This window comes from Stigmatopora argus, chromosome 6 (assembly GCF_051989625.1).
Source record: "Stigmatopora argus isolate UIUO_Sarg chromosome 6, RoL_Sarg_1.0, whole genome shotgun sequence".
Lineage (NCBI taxonomy): Eukaryota > Metazoa > Chordata > Actinopteri > Syngnathiformes > Syngnathidae > Stigmatopora > Stigmatopora argus.
In genome coordinates this window covers 19527045-19547840 of record NC_135392.1, presented here as the reverse complement: position 1 = coordinate 19547840, position 20796 = coordinate 19527045, and the positions used below count along the sequence as shown (strand labels likewise).

At 43.5% G+C, this 20796-nt stretch overlaps 1 protein-coding gene across 7 annotated transcripts in view; it reads right to left on the bottom strand.

The window, feature by feature from the left end:
- Positions 1-20796, bottom strand: part of plxnb1b (plexin b1b) — a 219861-nt gene that overhangs the window by 142563 nt on the left and 56502 nt on the right. For all 7 annotated transcript variants that reach the window (XM_077602784.1, XM_077602785.1, XM_077602786.1 and 4 more), the window contains one exon: positions 9427-9527. In XM_077602784.1, coding sequence (XP_077458910.1) covers positions 9427-9527 — 101 coding nt within the window. The remainder of the gene's footprint in view (positions 1-9426; positions 9528-20796) is intronic.

Genomic DNA, 20796 nt, shown 5'->3' with positions numbered 1-20796 from the left:
TTCAGCACACAAGGAACATGGTGACAGGGAGTTGTGACGGGTGTTTCTTGTTTGTACAAATATGTTTTTGTACAAAGACATGACAATGTCAAGACGATTGCCAAATTCGATCGTTCTCACCATGTTGTCATCAATCTCCTGGACCCTTTGTTGCAAACTGTGTGCCATATTAAAGATCTCCTGCAGATTTCTTAAAGACCACATTCCCCATCCTCATCCTCATCGTTGTCCGCTACAGCAGAAGAGGCAGCCTCTTCTTCCTCACTCCCGGATTGCATCATTTCGAGGAGCTCCTCATCATTAGTGGCTCTCAATGTCCACCGCTGTCATGTCTGAGAAGCCTTCAGTGGCTACCAACATACCCAGCTTCACAGCCTTGGAAAAAGATATCATTGCCGTTTTCCATATGTTTGATTCTTCTTTCTCTGTGTAAGGCACGGTAGATTCATTTATACCGTAATGGCGGGCTACAGGAACATACATATTGCCCACCTGCAGCATATCTAGCAACATCACTTATTCGGTCACTGCCATCATGTTTTTTTTTAGTTCATTAGATGCCTTAGATCAGCGGTCCCCAACCTTTTTCTCACCGCAGACCGGTAAAGCTCTTTCTATTTTCTCATGGACCAGCTTATGGGGAGGGCGACAACTTAAGACAAATTTGTGTGGGGGTGGGGTTGGTGCACGAACGACACCCACAACGGCAAAAAAAAAACATGCCCCAAGCATAATAGCAATTAGTTATTAATTATATATTATTATTATTATAACAACTTTTCTCATTTCAAGTAGTAGATCAAGATTGAAAACGTTAATATTTTCTACTCTGAGGGACTAGCACTAAGTAGCTCGTGGACCGGTACCGGTCAGCGGACCAGTGGTTGTATTGTAATATTTTACAATACAATATCACGTAAGAGCACAGCAAGTGAACACAAAAAAGTTAAGAGGCTGCAACTTCACATAAAATTGTTTCAATGGATAATGAGTAGAATCCGGACACGGTCTAAAAATGTTACTTTTCCACAAATTCCCCCCAAAAATTCCAAAGTAACCAAGTTAAGCCCCATATGTGACACGTTTGCTAATTCGTGTTGCTGTATGTATATTTTTGACCCAGCATATTTGATCACTTTTTTCTGTTCACCCATAATAAAGTCATAAAAAACCAAACTTCATGAATGTTTTTGTGACAAAGAAGTATCTGTTCCAATCACTCTATCAGAGAAAAATCAGAGTTGTAGAAATAACTGGAAACTCAAGAGAGCCATGACATTATGTTCTTCACAAGTGTATGTAAACTTTTGACCACAACTGTATATATAAATATATATGTACCGTATTTTCACGACTACAAGGCGCACATAAAAGTCTGAAATTTTCTCCAAAATAGACAGGGCGCCTTATAATCCAGTGCGCTTTATAGATGGACCAATACTAAAATTGTTATCACAATAAAATAAATCCGTCGATAGGACAACTATGGCAAAATTGTTATCACAATAAAATAAATCCGTCGATAGGACAACTATGGCAAGCAGCCCCCGACTCTACTATTTTCCCGTAGATAAAGTACTGCGAAGTGACTGCTGGGATATGTAGTTTTTTTTTTTTGTCAATACACCCAATGGATTGTGGGTGCCGATCGGCATCAACACTAGCTAGCTACTATTTGCGAATGGACTGGCCTGGCGATCGGCATCAACACAGTTGCAAAGCATGGAAGACAGCCTTGGAATACTAGTTACGCTAGCTACTAGCTAGCTACCATTTGTGAACGAATTGAGACCTGGCGATTGGCATCAACACAGTTGCGAACCATGGAAGACAGCCTTGGAATAGTTACGCTAGCTACTAGCTAGCTACCATTTGGGAATGAATTGTGGCCGCCTGGACAAACGTATTAAACTCAGCGTTTTTGATGGACAAATGTTCAATTCGGACACAGATAATGAGGACTGTGATGGTTTTGTGGGTGATGATGACGGGAGTACATTGTAAAATGGCTAAATAAAGTACAACCGAACTCAGTCTTGCTTTTTAAAAACGTGTTTTTAGCATGCGGGTGTAGCGTGCATTTGGTACATGTAGCACCAAATTAGTGTGTTCGCCGTTGTATTATATTGATATTATTAGTGCAAAGTTATCACAGCCGTCAACCTGGGTGTATTGACAAAAGGACTATTTATCCCAGCAGTCACTGCGCACCGGAAATAGCGTCTGTGGCTGCTTTCGTAGACAGTGCTATTACGGTTCAATAATCATCCATAAATAATATATATATATATATATATATATGCCATGCCTGGCTTCACGAAAAGTGGCAGGCAGCGCCGGGCTTCTTACGCTACGATTTGTGAATGGATTGATGGAAATGACGGTGACTCTGAGAACGAAGAGAGGGGACCCGGCTTTTTGGAAGGATCGTTTGGGCAATTGTTTAATTCGGACACAGAAAATGAGGACTTTGAGGGATTTGTGGGTAATGATGACGTGAGTGAGTTGTAAAATGTCTAAATAAAGTACAACCGAACTCAGTTTTGCTTCCGTTGCCTTTTTAAAACATGTTTTTAGCGTGTGGGTGTAGCGTGCAAGAACTATATTTCCCAGCAGTCACTGCGCACCGGAACCCGGAAATAGGCTGCTTCCGGTAGCCAGCGCTATTGCGTTTCGATGTTCATCCATATATAATATATAATATATATGCGTGTAATGAAACGGTGCGTGCTTTGTGTGTCTAAAATACAGAAATAGCACTCGTTACTGACACTCCGGCTTAAAATACAATGCGCCGAATAGTCGTGAAAATACGGTACATACATACACATAGATGTACATGTATACATACGGTAGGTCTTAACACTCAGCAGTCTATTGCTGAAAGAGCTTCGGAGGGACTCCACAGACTCATGCAGTGGGTGGGAGGTGCTGTCCATGATGGACATCATCCTGGTCAGCATCCTCCGCTCTTCCACTTCCTCTACAGAGTCCTAAGGACAGCCCAGAACAGAGCTGGCCAGCTTATTCAGCCTGTTCCTGTCCATCTCCGTCCTCCCGCATCCCCAACAGACCACTGCATAAAACACTATAGATGCCACCACAGTGTCGTAAAAGGTCCTCAGCAGTGTCCTGCACACTCCAAAGGACTGTAGTGTCCTCAGTAGGTAGAGGCGGCTCTGGCCTCTTTTATACAGGGGCATCTATGTTTGTGGATCAGTCTAGTTTGTTGTTGAGGTGAACACCCAGGTACTTAAAATTCTCCACGATTTCAATGTCTGTACCCTGGATGTTCACCTAAGTGGTCTGTTGAGGATACCTCCAAAAATCGATTACCATTTCCTTTGTCTTACTGGTGTTGATGTAGATGTGCTTTTGCCTACACCAGTCAACAAAGGCTGTGATGACTCCCCTGCACTCTTGGTTGTTCCCGTCCATCACTCGTCCAACTATAGCAGTGTCATCAGAGAACCTCTGGAGGTGGCAGGTGTCTGTACTATGTTTGAAGTCTGATGTGTAGAGGGAGAAGAGGAGTAGGGAGAGTTCCGTGCCTTGTGGGGCCCCCGTGCTGCACGCTACCACATCAGAGATACAGTCCTGAAGTCTCACTATTGTGGTCTGTCAGTGAGGAAGTTGATTATCCATGCGGCTAGGTGGTTCCTTACTCCAGCCCCTTCCAGTTTCCCTCTAAATAGGACCGGCTGAATGGTGTTGAACGCACTGGAGAGGTCAAAAAACATCAATCTCACCGTGCTCCCTGTGTTCTCCAGGTGTGAAAGAGACCTGTGCATCCATCAGTTAGGTGATAGCATCTTCCACACCAATGCCTGGACGATAGGCAAACTGCAGAGGGTCCAGCTCTGCATTCATCAGGGGGCTGAGGTTATTGAGGATGATTGAGATGCAAGATGGCGGCGCACACTGACGCAGCGGCTTTAAGCTCTCCAGTTCGGTGTCGTTCGTTATCTTAAAGTCGCCAGGATTTACTCACTATCCGAAGGATATGCGATACATCTGATTTCTCATCAAACTCTCCGGGGTCTCCGTGGCTAGCCAGCCCACCAAATGCGCGTCGAAGGCGGCGAAGGGACAGAAAACAGAAGCGTGGATGCCGGGCGGGCCTTGCTGCTAAGCTGAAACAACAACCACACCGAGCACCGCTTCCTAGTATCCTTTTGACCAACGCCCGATCCATCACCCACAAAATGGATGAGTTGGAACTTCGTATTGCTACCAACAGCTTTGTTAGAAACTGTAATATTATTATCATCACAGAAACGTGGCTACACCCGCATATCCCCGACGCTGCGGTATCGCTAGCTAGCCGAACGCTTTTTCGAAACGACCGTTCAAAAGTATTAACAGGCAAAAGCAAGGGAGGAGGACTGTGCATGTATATACATAATGAATGGTGTTGTGACAGTAAGATTATTGACACTCACTGTTCCCCGGATTTAGAGTTATTAGCAATACGGTGTAGGCCCTATTATCTACCAAGAGAGCTAAATGTCGTCATAGCAACGGCTATCTATATACCTCCGAATGCTAACGTTAACGGCACTTAACCTCCTGCTAACGGCTGTAAACAAACAACAGCTTGACCACCCCGATGGAGTTTTTATTGTCGCTGGTGATTTCAACAAGGCGTGTTTAGAGACTGTTTTACCTAAGTTTATTCAATACGTAAATTATAATACTAGAGGAGACAAAACTCTTGACCATGTCTATTCTAACATCAAACATGCTTATAAAGCCACTTCCCTCCCTCACCTAGCTGGATCAGATCACCTCTGCCTATCTCTCACCCCCGCTTACACTCCACTCCGGAGGCAAACAACGCCACAAATAAAGATAATAAAAACTTGGCCCGGCGACGCACTCTCTCGGCTGCAGGACTGTTTTTCCCGCACCAACTGGGAACTTTTTGTACACGACAACCTCCAGGACTACACGGACTCTGTACTCTCTTACATAAAAAACTGCATTGACAACGTCACTATAGATAAACGAATACGGGTTTTTCCTAACCAAAAACCCTGGATGACCAATGAGACACAGGCACTCATCAAATGCCGTAACTCCGCCTTTAGATCAGGGGACAAGATAAAATATAGAGCTGCCAGAGCTGAGCTGAAAAGAGGCATTAAAAAGGCCAAGGCAGCATATACCAAAAAAAATGAGGAGCACTTTACAGAAAATAACCCAAAGAAGATGTGGCAAGGAATACGACATATTACCAACTACAATAACAATATGTCTGTAAATGCAGATGCCTCACTAGCGGAGGAATTGAACCGTTTCTTTGCCCGCTTTGAGACTGACAAATCAGACCCAGTCTCAACACCCCCACCACCACCCTGCAGCAATACACTGACGTTCTGGGAACAGGAAGTGAGACTGGTAATGCGGTCTGTAAACACCAGGAAGGCTGCTGGCCCAGACGGAGTACCTGGGAAGGTGCTCAAAGCCTGTGCTGACCAGCTGGCTGGAGTCTTCACATACATTTTCAATTGTTCCCTGCAACAATCCATCATTCCATCTTGTCTGAAATCTGCCACCATCATCCCTGTCCCCAAAAAGCCAACCATTGGCAGCATGAATGATTATAGGCCTGTTGCCCTCACGCCTGTGATCATGAAGTGTTTTGAAAAGTTGGTAGCCCGCCATATCAGGAATACAATCCCTCCCTCAATTGACCCTCACCAGTTTGCTTATAGAGCAAACAGGTCCACTGACGATGCTATTGCCATTGCTCTTCATACAGCACTGAGCCACCTGGAACACCATGGGAACTACGTGAGGATGCTCTTCATTGACTATAGCTCAGCCTTCAACACCATAAAACCGGACATTCTGACTGACAAACTCTCCCACCTTGGACTATCCTCTTCAATCTGCTGCTGGATAAAGAACTTCTTGACCAACCGACCACAGACTGTTAGACTTGGTCCCCACCTCTCTTCCTCCATTACACTGAGCACTGGCTGTGTACTGAGTCCTCTTCTGTACTCCCTGTACACATACGACTGTAGACCCACCCACCAGTCTAACGCCATCATCAAATTCGCTGACGACACCACTGTGGTCGGACTCATCTCAGGAGGGGATGAGTCGGCTTACAGAGATGAGGTCAACAATTTGTCTTCGTGGTGCTCGGTGAACAATCTCACACTGAACACCACGAAAACTAAAGAAATAATCCTGGACTTTCGCAGACACGGTACAGATCTGGCCCCACTCCTCATTAATGGAGTATGTGTAGACAGGGTCCAGTCCTTTAAATTCCTGGGGGTCCACGTCACGGATAAGCTCTCATGGTCTACAAACATCACGGCAGTGGTGAAGAAGGCTCAGAAACGACTCCATTTCCTCAGGGTACTTAGGAAGAACAACTTGGCCACCAAGCTTCTGATAACCTTCTATAAAACCACTGTAGAGAGCATCCTGGCGTACGGCATTACAGTGTGGTACGCTGGAAGCACGGCGGCAGACAAAAAGGCCGTGCAGAAAGTGATTAACACTGCCCAGAGGATTGTCGGCTGCTCTCTGCCCTCACTGGAAGACATTGCCAGCCCTCGTTACCTCAGCAGAGCCAAGAACATCATAGGGGACCCTTACCACCCTGGTCACAATCTGTTCCAGCTGCTGCCCTCCGGAAGACGCTATAGGTCCCACAAAGCACGGACAAGTAGGCTTAAGGACAATTTTTTCCCCACATCCATCAGACATCTAAACTCGCGGTAACATAACATACATTCCCTTCTGCGGTAATATAAAAAGAGGTTTTAGGTGGTGATCTGCCTCCTACTAGCTGACTGAAGTAAGGTAAGTGGAAGACAGTGAGAGGTAAGCGAGAGGTAAGCGACCTGTATCCACAATAGCAGAATGCCAATTACAAGTCCGTACTAGATTTAGGTCTTTTGCCGAGTAAACGTAGCTTATGGAGAAGCACCATCAATTTCGTCACACGCAGTTTCTGCGTGTGATGACAAGTAGGCTTTTTGTGTTGTGATAACTACAACAGGGGCCTATGTCCGATTATTATTATTATTATTATTATTATTATTCTCTCCATTTTCTTGATCAGGTGAGAGGTTAATGCTACCGGCCTGAAGTGGTTTGGCTCCCTGGGGTTCACAGTCTTTGGAACTGGGACAATACAGGAAGTTTTCCACAAGGTGGGGACCTCTGCAGACTGAGGCTGAGGTTGAAAATATGCAGAATCACTTTGCCAAGCTGATCCGCAGAGTCTCTCAGTAGTCTGGAGCTGAGGCCGTCTGGACCGGTAGCCTTCCTTGCCTCGATCTTCTTAAGCTGTTTTATCACCTGATCGACAGTAATCCAGAGACTGGTGGAAACGGGGGAGGGAGAGGAGGAGGAGAAAGAGGGGGAGAGTTGCTTCTGGTCTGGGGGGTCAGGGGAGTGGGGGCAAAACTGAATCTGTTAAAGAACTGATTCAGTTCATTGGCCCACTCCCTGTCGCCGGACTCCGGATCTCTCTCATTGTTGCCTCCATGGCCCGAAATGGTCCTCAAGCCCCTCCAGACCTCTTTGGCGTTGCCTCTCTGGAGTTGGTTTTCTAGCTTCCTCTTGTAGATGGCCTTTCCCTTCCTTATCTCTCTCTTCAGCTCCTTCTGGACCATTTTCAGACTATAATTCTCCCCAGACCTAAAAGCCCTCTTCTTCTTGTTCAGGAGAGCCCTTAAATCCCGGGTGACCCACGGCTTATTGTTGGAGAAAAAAACGGAACTTCTTGGAGGGTACAGTGTTCTCAACACAGAAGTTATTATAATCTGTGATGCAGTGGGTCAAGCTGTTAATGTATTTCCCATGTGAATTGCACAGCGCCTCCCAGTCAGTGGCCTCAAAACAGTCCCTCAGTACCATGCTGGTCTTCTCGGTCCATCTTTGTATGATCCTCGTGGTAGGTTTTTTTTCTCCTCACCATAGGGATGTAGGTGGGTATCAGATGGACCAGGTTGTGGTCTGAGCGGCCCAGTGGAGGCAGGGGGACTGAGCTGTATGCCTCCTTTGTGTTGGCATACAGCAGGTCCAGAGTTTTTTGTTCCCTGGTGTGGCACTTCACATACTGAGTGAAGGTGGGGAGAGTAGAAGCCAAGGAAGGATGGTTAAAATCACCGGAGATAAGAAGGAGAGACTGGGGTGTAACGTCTGCAGACGCGACACAGTAGCGTGAAGCAGCTCGTGAGCAACTGCCGCATCGGCGGAAGGAGGTATATACGCAGTTATTACGATAACGGGTACACTTTCGGGCTACACCATCTGCTATTAATATAAACAGCTAATCCCCCACCTTTCTTTCTACCGCTCTCCTCAGCATTTCTCTCCCCCCTCACCAGCTGAAAACCATCCAAGAAAACCAGTCTGGTGTTAGTTCATTCAGCCAGGTCTCCGTGAAGCACATAATACAAATTTTCCGATATTGTCGTTGTAGTTTGGTAAGCGCCGTTAGCTCTTCCATCTTATTGGGGAGAGGTCTTACGTTCCCCATAATAATAGATGGAATGCTGGGTCTGAAGCGTCACTTTCTCTCCTGACATTTTCGTCCAGCTCTGCATCCTCTTCTCTTCCTTTTTAACTCTGCGGGGAGGTCCAGGGGTATCCAGCTGTTGCGTAGCGCTAACAGCTGATCCTTTGTGTAAAACAGCGGAGGCATGGCTGAATGGGTCAAAAATTTAATGTCCAGAATTTGCAAAGATAAACTGAACTAATAGATCAAAGACTGCCTCTCGCACAACTTGAGTCTAGAAGTATTCTTGAAAGTAAAGTTGTAAAACATTAAAGTATGGAGTATAAAATATAAAGTAAAGTAACAAGTAAAATCCAATTAGGCTTTTGTCGAGTCAATGATGATGACAAAGTCTATGTCCGATTATTATTATTATTAAGAGACAATAAAACGTAAAAATAAAGGATAAAAAAGCTGTGAAAAAGCTGTAAAAACACAGAATACGAGTGAGAACTTAGGGGACTACTGCAACTGGCTGCCGCTTGAATGGCGCCTATGATGATATATATATATATATATATATATATATATATATATATATATATATATATATATATATATATATATATATATATATCTCTCTATATCTCTATATATATATATATATATATATATATAGATATATATATATATATATAGATATATATATATATATATATATATATATATGTATATATATACGATTTTTTTTTTTTGATTAAAACAAAGAGAATTTGTCGACCAAAGGTGGATGAAAACTAGACAAATTTTAACATATTGTGAAATGACTAAAATATGATTGAGATTAAAGCTATTTTCGAGACGAAGTCAAAAATCAAAAGTGATGCCACAAAAACACTGTTTGGAAAGCTTAATTCTTCAAAATTATTCAGCAAGTCTGCTGAAATGTATCTCACCTTCCCTCCAAAACACACCAGCCACAGTAAGGATCATGGGCCTGTAGACACGAGTGACACTCAAGGTGTTGACTGCATTCAGCAACTGGTCTCTTTTGCAGCTGGTAAGAGAAGAAACATTTCATTTCAGATATAGAAAAGCATCTAAGCATCCCCACATTTTTTGCCTTGCTTAACACAAGTAATATCATTGGTAAGCCAAGTGGCTGAGCTACTGTATTTATTCGGGTAAAACGTGCACCCCTGTATAACGTACACCCATAATTTGTGACTAAGAATTGGTATACATTTTTCTCACTTTTTCTCAGCTCACACCAAGGATTGCACTGGTACTGGTAACTGGCAAATGCTGAACACATCTCGCCATGAGAAAACATTGATTCAAAACATATGGTACAGAAACCAAACTACCAGTATGAACATAATTCTCAAATAAATCCTTAAAGTCTACCGTATTTTCTCGAATTTAACGCGCACTCGAAAATAACACGCAGGTAATTTTGGGCCAAAAACATCTGGAAAAACGCAGTAATCAAATATAGTGCGCACCTAAAATTTCCCGTAGTCCTCCGGCATCCTTTGGGCAATTGACGTTCTCTTTCTTACAGATAGGTCGTGCCGTTGCATAAACTTATAGCACCAACATGCAGACGATTTGAAGCCGGAATCCTTGTTGGTTTTTTTCATGATTTTCAGGGCGAGGATACGCAGCTCGACTGTGTTGATGGCACACCCTGCAGCTCTTCTCTCAGCAATCGTTTTAAGAAGTTCTTTCTCTAACTCTGGGAACATTGCTTTTCTTCCACGTCCTGATGCTTTTGCTGTTGCTTTTTCTTTCAATAATGACTCTTTCTTCTTCCTCCAACCACGGATGTTAGCTTCACTAATATCGAATTTTCTTCCAGCTTCTCTGTTGCCCAATTCCTCTGCCACTTTGATGACTTTTCTTTTGAACGCTGCGGTATAACTTGCTCGTTTTGATGCCATGTGCTTGTACAATGTCCAAAACTGAACTGAGAGAGGGTGAACTGAGAGAGGGTGAACTGAGACGAGTACGAGGCTAGAGGGGGGCAGTGGTGGTCTCGGCTTTCCGATTTTCGATCGGCTTTACGAGATGACGTAAAACCGAAAATTTATAATCGTACCGAGCGCGGCAGGCTCCGAAAATCACCCAATCAGCGAGCTGGAATGCAATACAAAATGGACGCTTCCATTTTGCACTACTGACGGTAAGTTCATGGTGTTTTTATGCTGTTACAGGAAAAATATTGGCGTTGACCATTTGTCTCTATCGCCATTCTACTTTGCAGCTTATTAATGCAGGATTGTGATGTTTGTGAGGCTTGACGATCTTTAATATGCGTGTATTTTGAATTCAAAGTTGGAAATTGCACAATGTCCGTGCGTCAAAGTGAGTTTGACAATGCTTTTTTCGATCGAAAATTTGTAATTTATTTTAGTTATTGATTATAACACGCACCCCATCTATTGGAATTAATTATATAGCAAAAATCTGCGTGTTATAATCGAGAAAATACGGTAATTCATCATCATAACATTTAAAAATTTTCAAAGCCCGATTCCCTCGCCAGGAAAATCGCCGTCGCCAGGCCCAAAAGAGGATTGCCGTCACTGGGCACTGGAGAGCGGGGCGCCAGTGTCGGCGCGAAGGTGCGGGGCGCCGGTGTCGGCGTGAAGGTGCGGAGCGCCAGTGTCGGCGCGAAGGTGCAGTAGCGTGTCCAATCAGCCTACCATGCATGTTTTTGGAATGTAAGAGAAAAACGGAGATCCCAGGGGAACCCACGCAGGCAGGAAATTATGCAAACTCCACACAGTTGGACCGACCTGGATTTGAACCCAGAACCCCAGAGTTCCAGAGCTGTGAAGCCGACGCGCTAACCACTCAGCCTCCGGGCCGCCCATTAATGAGGCATTTAAAGTAAAGTTTACTGGACTTGAAAGTGATAAGATTTGTCTCTAATTAAAGATATTCATTGAAAATAAAAAGTTAGAAAAAGACCAACTCTCTCCACTAGGATGGAGCAAGCAATTAACTAATTTGTGAACATAGTGAAAGTGTCAAAAGTGAAATAAGAAAGCTGCTAAATTGACTTTTTATTTTATAACAGTGATGGAAGTTAGAATATGATAAATTGGATTTGATTGTCAATCTACATACAATAACTATTTGTGGTTGGATGCACAACATGTAGATAGTAAAGTGGTAGCAAGAAATTACTTTACCCCTGTGTTTTTCAGGAAACAAGGCTAAAAGGAGGGACGTGATAGTGTTTAGTCAACACCATGTATTTTAATTTTAGTTGGATTTTAATTCGTGAAAGAAAAATGTTCCTGGGAACTTTAGAAGTTAAATATTAGAAGTAGAAAATTTTAATTTTCCAGGTCTGCTTTGTTTATATTCCTTCAACAATAAGGGTCCTGTTTTCACAAGATGGCTGTATTGCTTAAACAGTAAACGATCTCAGCAAATCCTGTAAGCGTGATTACAATGCAAAATGTCAAATATATGCATAAGCAGTTCTTGAAATTGCAGCAACCAGTGGCTAGACTAGTATGAATGGATAGGAATTGAGGCAGAGAGTCGTGACAGATGTTTGTTTCATCGATCAAATGCAGAGGAACCGCCCCTAACTTTTCCCGCTGGATCACCTGTTTTAACTGATCAGTATGAACATCGGCACTGCAAAGCACTGCTTTCCCCTACTGAGAGGCCCTATGCGCAGACATCTCTTCCTTGTAAGGAAGATGTGGGCCATCGTCATGACAGCAGTGGCGGACAACAACAGCCGCCATTAGGACTACCCTGCTATGATCATCTAAGAGGTTCCTGTTGTTGATTGAACTGAGGAGAAGTGCTGACCAAGCATCGAGTGACAATGATGCATTTCACTTGACAAAAACAATAAGAACGGTGTTTGCTGGGGTTTCAGTGACGAAGGTCCTGACCGATTTCACCTTATGATTCGTTCCATTCTAAAATTAAGTGCAGAGAGTTTAAGCATGTATAAGTATCAGACCTGCAAACCTCCATTGACCGCATTTCACGAGTACCCTTGTCCTATTTACAGAGTATTTCCGGAGTGAATGCGTTTCACACAAAATCGATATAAAATGAAAAAAAAGATAAGCGCAGGAGAATTTAAATCAAACTGTTATTATCATGTTTTTACATCAATTGAAATATTGTGTTTTCGCAAACTATTGAAAAAGTACAGCACAATGAAAATAAGTATAAAAAAGTGAACAAAGTATAATTTGTTGATTATTTATTGGCAAGTTAAAATTTCCACAACATTAATATAGGTTTTTGAGCTCGTTCTTTACCCGCACTTGCATGTTGTGCATTGTGCAAATGTCGGTCCTTTTGGAGACAACGTCAACATGGGATATTTTGTCGAATAAGAAGCAATAAAGTTCTGCAAGTGTCTGTGTTATAAATTTCCCATGTTTTCCTGTTGTGTTTTCATTAAAAGGCAGGTTATATTGTTTCTTTTAATTCAGGCACCTAAGTTTTTCTTGCTATGTTGTTTAGGCACTTAGGCGAACAGCTTGGGGGTCCTAGAGTTGTAGTTTTGGAGTACCGCGAAGGTTCGAAAAAAGTTGACATTGATGCGTTCATGGAGAAGAATATCGTGCACTGTCAATTGCTTGAAACTCATATAAAGAAAGCTGATCAATCATCTGTGTGCCTTTGTCTCACTCTCTGACCGGAGAAATTCACTAATAGTCTGGATTTCTTAAAAGTTTCATCTGAATTGCAATCAATTTTGCGCTTATTCCGAGGAGGCATATTGATAAGTGCCGTGTACTCCTACTTGAACGTCCGTTAGAAAAATCCCGGAAATGATAGGTTTTGTTTCAAGTTTCAGTTTTTTTATGAAAAAAAACAAAAACGAAAATGTTAAAGCGATGGAAGCTACCTATGCAATTGATTCCAAATTGATTGCCACACTGAAGTCGCACAAGACGAATCATTTGTCAGAGCTTGCAACTCGGATGATTCGCAATGCACCCGTGTTACCAAATTCATCTGGTTTACAGTTGAATCAAATGTGGAAGATGCAGAAGCCATAGCGATGGTGTGAATTTCGAGGCATTTGTATTGAAAATTTGGTACTTTTTCGAAATGGGTGCTTCAAAAAAATGTAAGTTACATTTTTGGGGATTTTCAGAGTTCAGGGAGGTTGTCCGAGGTCCCAAAGTTTGCGTTGCCTTTCTGGGTAGACTCTGGAAATTCCGGAGTACCGTATTTACTCGCATATGAGCCGCTTTTGTGGGACAAAAAAAAGGATGACTGAATCGAGGGTACGGTTTATATGCACATAAATAAACGACATGCACGGAACTGCATGTTGACGCCAGCGTGGCACTATGACGTCACGCCAAAATGGCGCAAGCGAATGTGGCGGATACGGTCATTTATTTCAAAATAGAGAAAAGATAAACAGATAAAACGCGAAACAAAATTTATTTTGATGTCTATGAATGAACTTCATGAAAAAAAAGTGTCTTGCATAAAACGTGAAACGTTCCTGTCACTGCTCGCTCAGGGCACGGCCATATTATTGAGGTTGGGGCGCAGCCATCTTAGCGATGTCAGGGCACGGGCATCTTAGCGAGGTTGGGGCACGGCCATTTTAGTGAGGTCGGGGCGCTGCCGGCTAAATTTTTTTCGCCAGATGCAAGTAGCCTTGATTTTGAAATTAAACAAAATTCCACCTTGATTTTTTTTCGTTTTATTTCTTGTTCTAAAGTGACAACTATTGGAGTAATATGAACCATCGAAAGAATTGAGATATTTTGACATTAGAAGCAATACGGCTTCCACGACATCTTAAACTTCTGGTAAGAAAATTGTAATTTGTCATTAAAAAGCATCGGGTTCTCATCAAGATAGACTTATTTCTTTTTTCAAATTGAATAATTTGATATTTTCCATTTACAAAGACAGGCATATTAACTTCCTTATGATATTGACCCTTATAATGTGCTTTTGATTCATGCAGTACAGTGGTACCTCGATATACGAGTGCCCCAACATACGAGCAATTTGAGATACGAGTAAAATTGTGAGCAAATATTTATCTTGAGATACGAGACAAATTTTGATATACGAGCAGACAGCGGACGCGAGAGGCTGCTCATAAGAACATCATGGGCACTGTTTCTCGCCACGCAACTCCCTCGTGTAATGTCTCTGTGGTCGCAACTCCCTCGTGTAATGTCTCTGCGAGCACTGGGCGGAGCGTTGCATTTTTTCAGTGTTTTTTTTTTCTGTTAGTCAGTGCAAATGTCGTATATACTACTTCTCTTTGGCAAGTGGTCGTGCGTTATCCTATTGTGAGGACATTTGTGTGCATCATTTTCGGAATATTTTGAAGGGAATACAAAAGCAAACAACCCTCGATAGGTTCCTATTAGCTGCAACTGAAAGTCAGGGTGGTGGCGGGGCAAATAGAGCCAACCCGGCCAGGAGAAGAAAGATATAAAAAAATTAAAACAAAATTAGAATTAAGTTTAGCGTAAGGTTAGATTAAACTTATTTTTGAGTGTGTCTGCACCGTAATCCAAGTTCATTTAAATTTGTTTCTGTTATGTTACGAGCGCGTTGCCGTACAAAGAGTCCCCGGAGTATCCGGATGAAAACCCATGCAGGCCCGGGGAGAACATGCAAACTCCACACAGGGGGGACCGACCTGGATTTGAAACCAGGACCCCAGAGCTGTGAGGGCGACCCGCTAACCACCCTTCCAACAAACCGTTCTGGGGGTTGTGTGGGGATTTGCGCTGCATGAATTTGTGAATCAATGAATTTTGCTAATCAATGGTGTTTGTGGTTGAAACCACAAAATGGGGAAATATTGTGAAAATATTCTTGCTGTCAAAGTTTATCCGTACGTGACTAAAAGAATGTTGAGAGAGAGGCCTGTTGATGCCAAGTTGTCGCACAAGGTCCCTCCCTGATCACGGCCACCTGAATTCCAGCTTCTGATAAACGTCTCCGAATAAGGTCATTGCTCAATGCATCGGCTCCAGATGCCCATATGAGAGATGTTAAATATGCGTCATATCGCTGAAGTGCCAGACTGCTCTGGTGTCTTTCTTCAACAAATGCTTTACAGCAGGGGTCTCAAACTTGCGGCCCGCGGGCCAACTGCGGCCCGCGGGACGATAATTTGCGGCCCCCGTCTTAATATGAAAGATCGATTTTTTTTTTTTAAATATTTTTTTTTTTTTTTTTTTACCCCTTTCCCCATGATGGCGCCGTTTAAGTGGCAGCAAGTGGCAGTAGCTCTGTCCACTCATGTTTTTCTTGTTTTACAGCATGTTTTACATGAAAAATTAGAGGGAACATTGACATGCACCTGCTTGTGGCAGGTGTGATACTGGTGTGCCGATAGCGAGCAATGATGATGTCGTGACCGGATGATTCGCCTAAAGACGTTTCGCCGACGGACGTTTGACAGACGGACAGGTCGTACTAGTATTTGTTAGTTTAATGATTAAATACAAATACTAGTATTTGTATTTAATCATTAAACGCGGTTTTCAGCTGGATTTGACCGAATTTGAGAGCATTTTGAGCCGTTTGGCGAATGGACGTCTATAGACGTTTTTTTGCCTCCATCGCGATATCATCCAGTATTTGTATTTAATCATTAAATGCTGTTTTAGGATGGATTTGACCCGATTGCTGTCATTTTACGGCTCGGTTCTGCTACATCTGCCTGCCCAAGAGTGCTTATTCCCGGACTGCCATTGATGGTAGACGAACATTGATTTTTACTATAATTTGGACAACACCGGCGGCGGGCCGGATTAAAAATCCTAACGGGCCGTATATGGCCCGCGGGCCGAGGTTGAAAAACTTGTACACACACGATCCGGCGGGGCGAGCATTCGAATCCCGTTTCGGCGAAACCTCCGTTCGGCCGAATGAACGTTCGGTGGAACGTCCATTCGGCGACCTGCCCGTCTGTCAAACGTCCGTCGGCGAAACGTCTTTAGGCGAATCATCCAAGTACCGATGATGTCGCTCACACTGGGGAGTGCAATATTTCTTTGTTGAACACAGGGGCACCCCGACGTGTCTCATTTACACTGAAAAAGTTGCGGTGCACAAGGAATACAATTTGAAACTTAATTGTACTATGAGACATGCTGAGGAGTACGAAAAATACCAGGGAGATGAGAGAGCCAACCAGGTTGCCAGTCTTAAAACACGTCTTCTGAGGCAACAGGATCTCTTCAAGAAGGCTACCAAAGACAGTAATGCAGCAGTCAAAGCTAGCTACGCCGTTTGTGAGTTGATTGATCCTGTGCTAAGTGATCCCAAATGGCTCATGGACTTGGCTTTTCTTGTTGATATCACACATGAGCTTAATGTACTGAACAAGAAGCTACAAGGCCAGGGGCAACTTGTCAGTGCTGCCTATGACAACGTGAGAGCATTCTGCACTAAACTTGTGTTATGGAAAGCCCAGCTCTCTCAGACAAACCTTTGCCATTTCCCAGCATGCAAGGCTCTCGTGGATGCAGGCACACCATTCAGTGGTGAGAAGTATGTTGAGGCCATTTCGAAGCTACAGGAGGAATTTGATCACAGATTTGCAGACTTCAAGACACACAAAGCCACATTTCAAATTTTTGCGGACCCCTTCTCCTTTGATGTGCAAGATGCCCCTCCTGAGCTTCAAATGGAGCTCATTGACCTGCAGTGCAACTCTGCACTCAAAGCCAAGTTCAGGGAGGTGAGTGGAGAAGCAGACAAGCTTGGGCAATTTTTGAGAGAGTTGACCCCCAGCTTCCCTGAACTTTCCCGAAGGTTCAAGCGGACCATGTGCCTTTTTGGGAGCACATACTTGTGTGAGAAGCTCTTCTCCACCTTGAACTTCAATAAGTCCAAGTACAGGTCCAGACTTACTGATGAGCATCTTCAAGCTCTACTGAGGGTCTCCACTGCTTCCTCCCTCAAGCCAAATGTGACTATGTGAGAAGAAGCGCTGCCAGGTCTCTAGCAGCAAGGAGTAGGCAAAAGAAGCCGTGTTCAGAATATTTCATGTTCAATGTTCCATTCAAGTTCAGAAAGTTAAAGGTTAAAGAGCTGTTAATACAGACATTTGAAACGGAATAAAAATAATTCATTTTCTCTACTTAGCCAGCCAGTGTATATCTGATGTATGCTCATTAGTATTATTTGGTTTTATATTACTGATTGATTTATTTTTTATTCATCTTTAAGTTAATTTATTTAATTCATTATTTTTTGTTAAAAAATAAAGATATTTGATCACGTTGGAAAGTTTTATCAGTGCTTTTCTTGTGGAAATCCTGATGCGGCCCAGTCTCACCCAGACTCGGCCTCTAGCGGCCCCCAGGTAAATTGAGTTCGAGACCCCTGCTTTACAGTAATAATATTTTCTTTTCTCAAAAATAAGTACGAAAAGTAATGCATTCTGGTTTTTTTATTTTAATGTTTTTATTACACTGATTACCTCAGAGGGGGATGCAAATTGCAATCTTACAATGACTGGCCTTTATTGACATTAATGAGCTTGCAGTTTCATCTCTCTTTTGCAGATATTGACAGTGTAAGACTAAGAAAACAACCGCAGTCAGGGACATGTGTAGGAAGCAGAGTTGCGTCTCTGAATGCTCCTTGCAGAAAAAAATGGAAATGATCAAGATTCAGGTGCCTGTTTAACGTTTACGAAGCAGATTCACTTGAGGTCAAAACAGATAGAAGATGGGTTTGTTGATTGCTGATTGTGAGAGACTAAGTACGCTCTGGATGTTCATGCACACTCATCACCCCATTAAACACTGTGCACCTCAACCAAATCATCCTCACTGATCAGCGGATGTCTGCGTCTTGAACTCTTTTGCTCGGGAACGGTGCTATTCAGTCATATTTTTGGACTCCGCCTCGTAGTGGTGACACCATATCTCATCACCAGTGATGATGTGGCAAGAGAATCCGTCACCTTCGGCTTAGTACCAAAAAGTCTTGACTGACATCCCATTTGTGGTTCTTCTTGTCCACAGACTTTGCTGTATCCTTGAGATAACATTGTTTCCAGTGACACAAAGACACCCACATTCAACTCTACACACATTCAATTACAGTTATTGGCTGATCAGCGCAGGTGATTTGTTCGAGACACACAGAGTTTTCTGATATAGTTGCAGTGCATGAGCGTCCTGAGTGTGCTTCATCATTCAAATATTTGTCGCCACTCTTAAATTGACAAAACCATCTCGGAGCTGTACTAACATACAGTGGACTGGGTTTATAAAGGTTCCACAGGATTTTTTTCTGCATGGAGGAAGTCAAAGACACGTCTGTTCTGACGCACATCCATGACAGGAGTTACTTTCGAAGAATGTCACACTGCCAGTACAGTAATACCTTGACATACGAGTGTACCAACATACAAGTAATTTGAGATACGAGGAAAATTCCGAGCAAATGTTTGCTTTGAGATACGAGACAAATTTGAGACACGCGCATACAAGATGGTTCCCGCTGCGGCCGATCGGGTGGCCAAGTACGCGAAAGGCTGCTTTTGAGAACAGCATCGCTCTGTCTTTCTCCCCGCAGCTCCCTCGCGTAAAGATATCTATGAGCACCGGCCATGCAGGTTGCATTTTTTGCATTAATCAGTGCAAAATTAAGGGAAAGACAATGGGTGAGAGGTCTCTCTCTCTCCCTCTCTTTCTGTCTCTCTCTCTCTGACTCTTTCTCACTCTGTCTGTCTGTCTCTCTTGCATGCTCTCTCTCTTTCTCTCGATCTCTCCCTAGCTGTCACTCTAGCTCTCTCTCACTCCCTCTCTCTGTCTGTCTCTCTCTCTGTCTGTCTCTCTGTCAGTCTCTCTCTATCAGTCTCTCTGTCAGTCTCTCTCTATCAGTCTCTCTGTCAGTCTCTTTATCTCTGTCCAACTCTCTCTTACTGTCTCTCTGTCTGTGTCCCTCTGTGTCTGTCTGTCTCTTTCTCTCTCTCTGTCTCTGTCTCTCTCTCTGTTTGTCTCTCTCTGTCTCTCTCTCTGTTTGTCTCTCTACGTCTCTCTTTCTGTATCTCTGTCTCTGTCTTTTTCTGTCTCTCTCTCTGTTTGTCTCTCTTTCTGTATCTCTATGTCTCTGTCTTTTTCTGTCTCTCTCTCTGTTTGTCTCTCTTTCTGTATCTCTCTGTCTGTCTTTCTCTCTTTCTTTCTCTCGCTCTCTCTCTCTCTCTGTCCCTCACTCTCTCTGTCTAAGTCTCTCACTCTTTCTGACCCTCTCGGTCTCTCTGCTTTGCTCTCTGTCTTTCCCTCCCTCTGTCTCTCTCTCCCTCGCTGTCTCTCTTTCTCTGACTCTCTCTTTCTGTCTTTGTGTGTCTCTCTCTCTCTCTCTCTCTGACTCTCTCTCGCTGTCTCTCTCTGTCTGTCTCTCTCTTTCTGTCTTTTTTTCTCTCTGTCTGCCTCTCTCTTTCTGTCTGTTTCTCTCTCTGTCTCTCTCTTTATCTCTATTTCTCTTTCTCTTTATCTCTCTCTCTTTATCTCTATTTCTCTTTCTCTTTATCTCTATCTCTCTTTATCTCTATTTCTCTTTCTCTTTATCTCTCTCTTTTTATCTCTCTCTCTTTATCTCTCTCTTTATCTCTCTCCTTACCTCTCTTTGTCTCTCTCTGTGTCTCTCTCTTTCTCTGTCTCTGTCCCTCACTCTCTCTGTCTAAGTCTCTCACTCTTTCTGACCCTCTCTGTCTCTCTGCTTTGCTCTCTGTCTTTCCCTCCCTCTGTCTCTCTCTCCCTCCCTCTCTGTTTCTCTGACTCTCTCTTTCTGTCTTTGTGTCTCTGTCTCTCTCTGTGTCTCTCTCTCTCTCTGTGTCTCTCTCTCTGCCTCTCTCTCTCTCTGTCTGTCTCTCTCTCTCATTGTCTTTCTCTATTTTTCTTTCTCTTCTATAGAGCCACTGTGGAGAGCATCCTGGCATACTGCATTACGGTGTGGTACGCTGGAAGCAAGGCAGCAGACAGAAAGGCCATGCATAGAGTGACACACCTTCCAATGAGGAAACAGAGCGTGGGGACGCTTGGGCGTATTCTCCGATCTTTGGGGTTGATGTCACTGAGATGGTTAAAAAGATCCTCGGTGGCAAGGCCCCGGGGGTGGATGAGATCTGTCCAGAGGATCTGTCTAAAGGGTCTGGATGTTGTGGGGTTGCCTTGGTTGAATCGCCTCTTCATCGCGTGGACATCGGGGATAGTGCTTCCGGATTGGCAGACCAAGGTGGTGGTTCCCCTTATTAAAAAGGGGGACCAAAGGATGTTTTACAATTATAGAGGAATTACACCTCTCAGCCTCCCCAGCAAAGT